This window comes from Tachysurus fulvidraco, chromosome 5 (genome assembly GCF_022655615.1).
Source record: "Tachysurus fulvidraco isolate hzauxx_2018 chromosome 5, HZAU_PFXX_2.0, whole genome shotgun sequence".
Lineage (NCBI taxonomy): Eukaryota > Metazoa > Chordata > Actinopteri > Siluriformes > Bagridae > Tachysurus > Tachysurus fulvidraco.
The window spans coordinates 33,575,830-33,578,329 of NC_062522.1; the positions used below are offsets into that span (position 1 = coordinate 33,575,830).

The 2,500-nt window shown below is 43.1% G+C and overlaps 1 protein-coding gene across 8 annotated transcripts in view; it reads left to right on the plus strand.

Annotated features, from left to right (window-relative positions):
• rab11fip4b (RAB11 family interacting protein 4 (class II) b) overlaps nt 1-2,500 on the plus strand; it is a 21,436-nt gene that overhangs the window by 3,610 nt on the left and 15,326 nt on the right. The window contains exon 1 of one of the 8 annotated variants that reach the window (XM_027168288.2): nt 658-681. The exons of the other annotated variants lie outside the window; for them this stretch is intronic. Within the exon in view, the coding sequence (XP_027024089.1) occupies nt 679-681 (3 nt within the window). The 5' untranslated portion in view covers nt 658-678. Of the gene's footprint in view, nt 1-657; nt 682-2,500 lie in introns of those variants that run through there. 8 annotated transcript variants of the gene reach the window in all.

Genomic DNA, 2,500 nt, shown 5'->3' on the forward strand with positions numbered 1-2,500 from the left:
ACAAAGTCTAAACCAAACTGATAAAAAGTCTCTCTGAAGTTTAAGAGCCGTCTCGCGGCACATGAACTGAAATCAGTCCTGACTGAGGAACTCCGGCTACTGATGGAGTTCCTCTGGAGTTCCTCTGTGTCCTTCATGTGAGATCAGATTTTGCCTTCATGAATGTTCTGATGTTCATTCAGATTTCTCCAGAATACATTCTGGTGAGTGGGATGAAGAAAGCATCAAAAACAAATGTTGTAATTAATTTAATTTAGAGAATCATTTAGCTAATCTCCTCCTCCTCCTCCTCCTCCTCCTCTGATGATGATGATGATGATGAGGATTTTGTTTAAAGAGCCGTGTTATTCGTCTTCAGTCCGTGGGTTTGTTTCGGTGCGTCTGATGTGTCATGAGAGATCTGCTGGTTGTCTGTTCATGTCTGTGCATGACGTCTACGTCAGAACCCAGGTGCTTGTGTACAACCCGTTGCTGTCGTCACCTGCTTGAGTCAGCGTGTTTGGATTTACCGGTCCATGTGAGCGAGCACCAAACCCCAGAGCGGGCGTGTCGTCTGACGGCAGGTGCGCGCTCAGATTCTCTTAAATCCCCTCACATGTGTTTGAACCTCAAAACAACAAGCTGAGATTTTGTTAACAAGCATCAGAGAGCGAGAGAGAGACAGACTGTGAGGACATCATGGTAAGACTCGATCCTGTCAGAAATGGCTGGTGGTGGTGGTGTTTTGATCAAGCCTCCTGTGATATTCCTCAGTATTTCCTCTTCATCCTGTGATGTGTTCTGTTATACCGTTGCTTAGCAACGGAGCCCAGTGAACATGTGGTGGGACAAATTTCTCTAAATTTCTCTAGAGTGAAATTAATGTCTGTGATGTTCTGCTCACTATCTGCTGAGTCCTGGACGCCGATTATGTAGCGCAGGTTACTATTAATGCACTCGCTCTGATACCTTATCATTTCCATAGCAACAGCTCATTACTATGCACAGGGACGTGTACAAAGGACGATCGATACGGTGGGAGGTGTTTTGTGGAAGGAGTCTCCAGTGTCAGTGCTTCGGAACGGTCAAGTTTTTTCTTATGGTTCCACGTGACATTAAAATGAGTATAAATGAATGTAAAACTGACTGGAGAAATAATTTAGAGCGTAAGAATCCGTAATTAAATTATACGCTTGATGTTAACTGCGTTATATTTACGGTGTACCTCAGGGTTCTGTCTTCAGTCCACTCGGTTTACAGATGTCATTATTAGAACACTAATAGATTTGTTTTTTTCTCGCTAACTCTTTCCTTATGCTTCTTGTGTTAGTTTAGCCTTGTTGTGAACTGCGCACACACACACACACACACACCCCATCCCGTCACGTGCCGTATCACCGAACCCGGTCGCTGTGCTTTCACAAAAGAAATTTATTGTAGTTTTCCTTTATCCTTTATTATAGTAACACAGAGGAAGGCGGAGCCTGAAACGGTTGTGTAATGGAGACTTTAGGTAAGAGACGCAGGGCGGAGTTTACTCAGGCTTCAGGTCAGATTAACGTTACATGTAGGTTTGTGCGACCGTAATCACACACGTGCTCCAACAGCAGGAATAAACCGTTTATAAAGTTTAGTGTAGATGTGGAAGAATAAACTGACTAAAGAACCTAACAATTAGCTCCATGTGACAAATGACTGAATATTGTGGAGTTATGAAGAGGTTTGTTTGTTTTATTATTATTATTATTATTATTATTGTTGTTGTTATTATTATTGTTTAACGTTAAAAATGAAGGTAACGGAAAGGTAACATTTAGCGCACACACACACACACACAGGATGGAGGACCGTAATTGCTTCAAAAAAACTGTACATTTTCCTTCCCTTACAGTGTATACTGTAACAGCCAGTTGGGGGGGGGTGTGTGTGTGTGTGTGTGTGTGTGTGTGTGTGTGTGTGTGTGTGTGTGTGTGTGTGTGTGTGTGTGAGATCCACTAGAACTTTGTGTTAAATATTACCGCTTGTCCTCGCATTCTAATCTCTAATCCTTCATTTGCCTGTACCTTTTGAGTTGGCAGTCAGGCACCACACACACACACACACACACACACACACACACACACACACACACTCAGCAGTGTTCCTCATTATGTCTGTTAGCTGTCGAACCGGTTTGCCAAACACACACACACACACACAGTGATGGGAGGTTTCACAGTGAAATATATATATATATATATATATACTGTAGACTCTGCACATTCCCATGTTCCTCAGGTTCCTCAGGTTCCTCAGGTTCTCCTGTTCAGATCCCCTTTTGTTCTTCTTTCTTTGTTGTTCAGTTCCTGCTGTTTCTTGGTCTGTGTGTGTGTGTGTGTGTGTGTGTGTGTGTGTGTGTGTGTGTGTGTGTGTGTGTCAGGTCTTCTGAGTTGTCTGACTTTTAGGTCCATATGTTTGTCCTCACTATGTGCTCAGGTCCCTGTTGGATCAGAGCCCAGGTCTTAACACACTCTCTAAACTG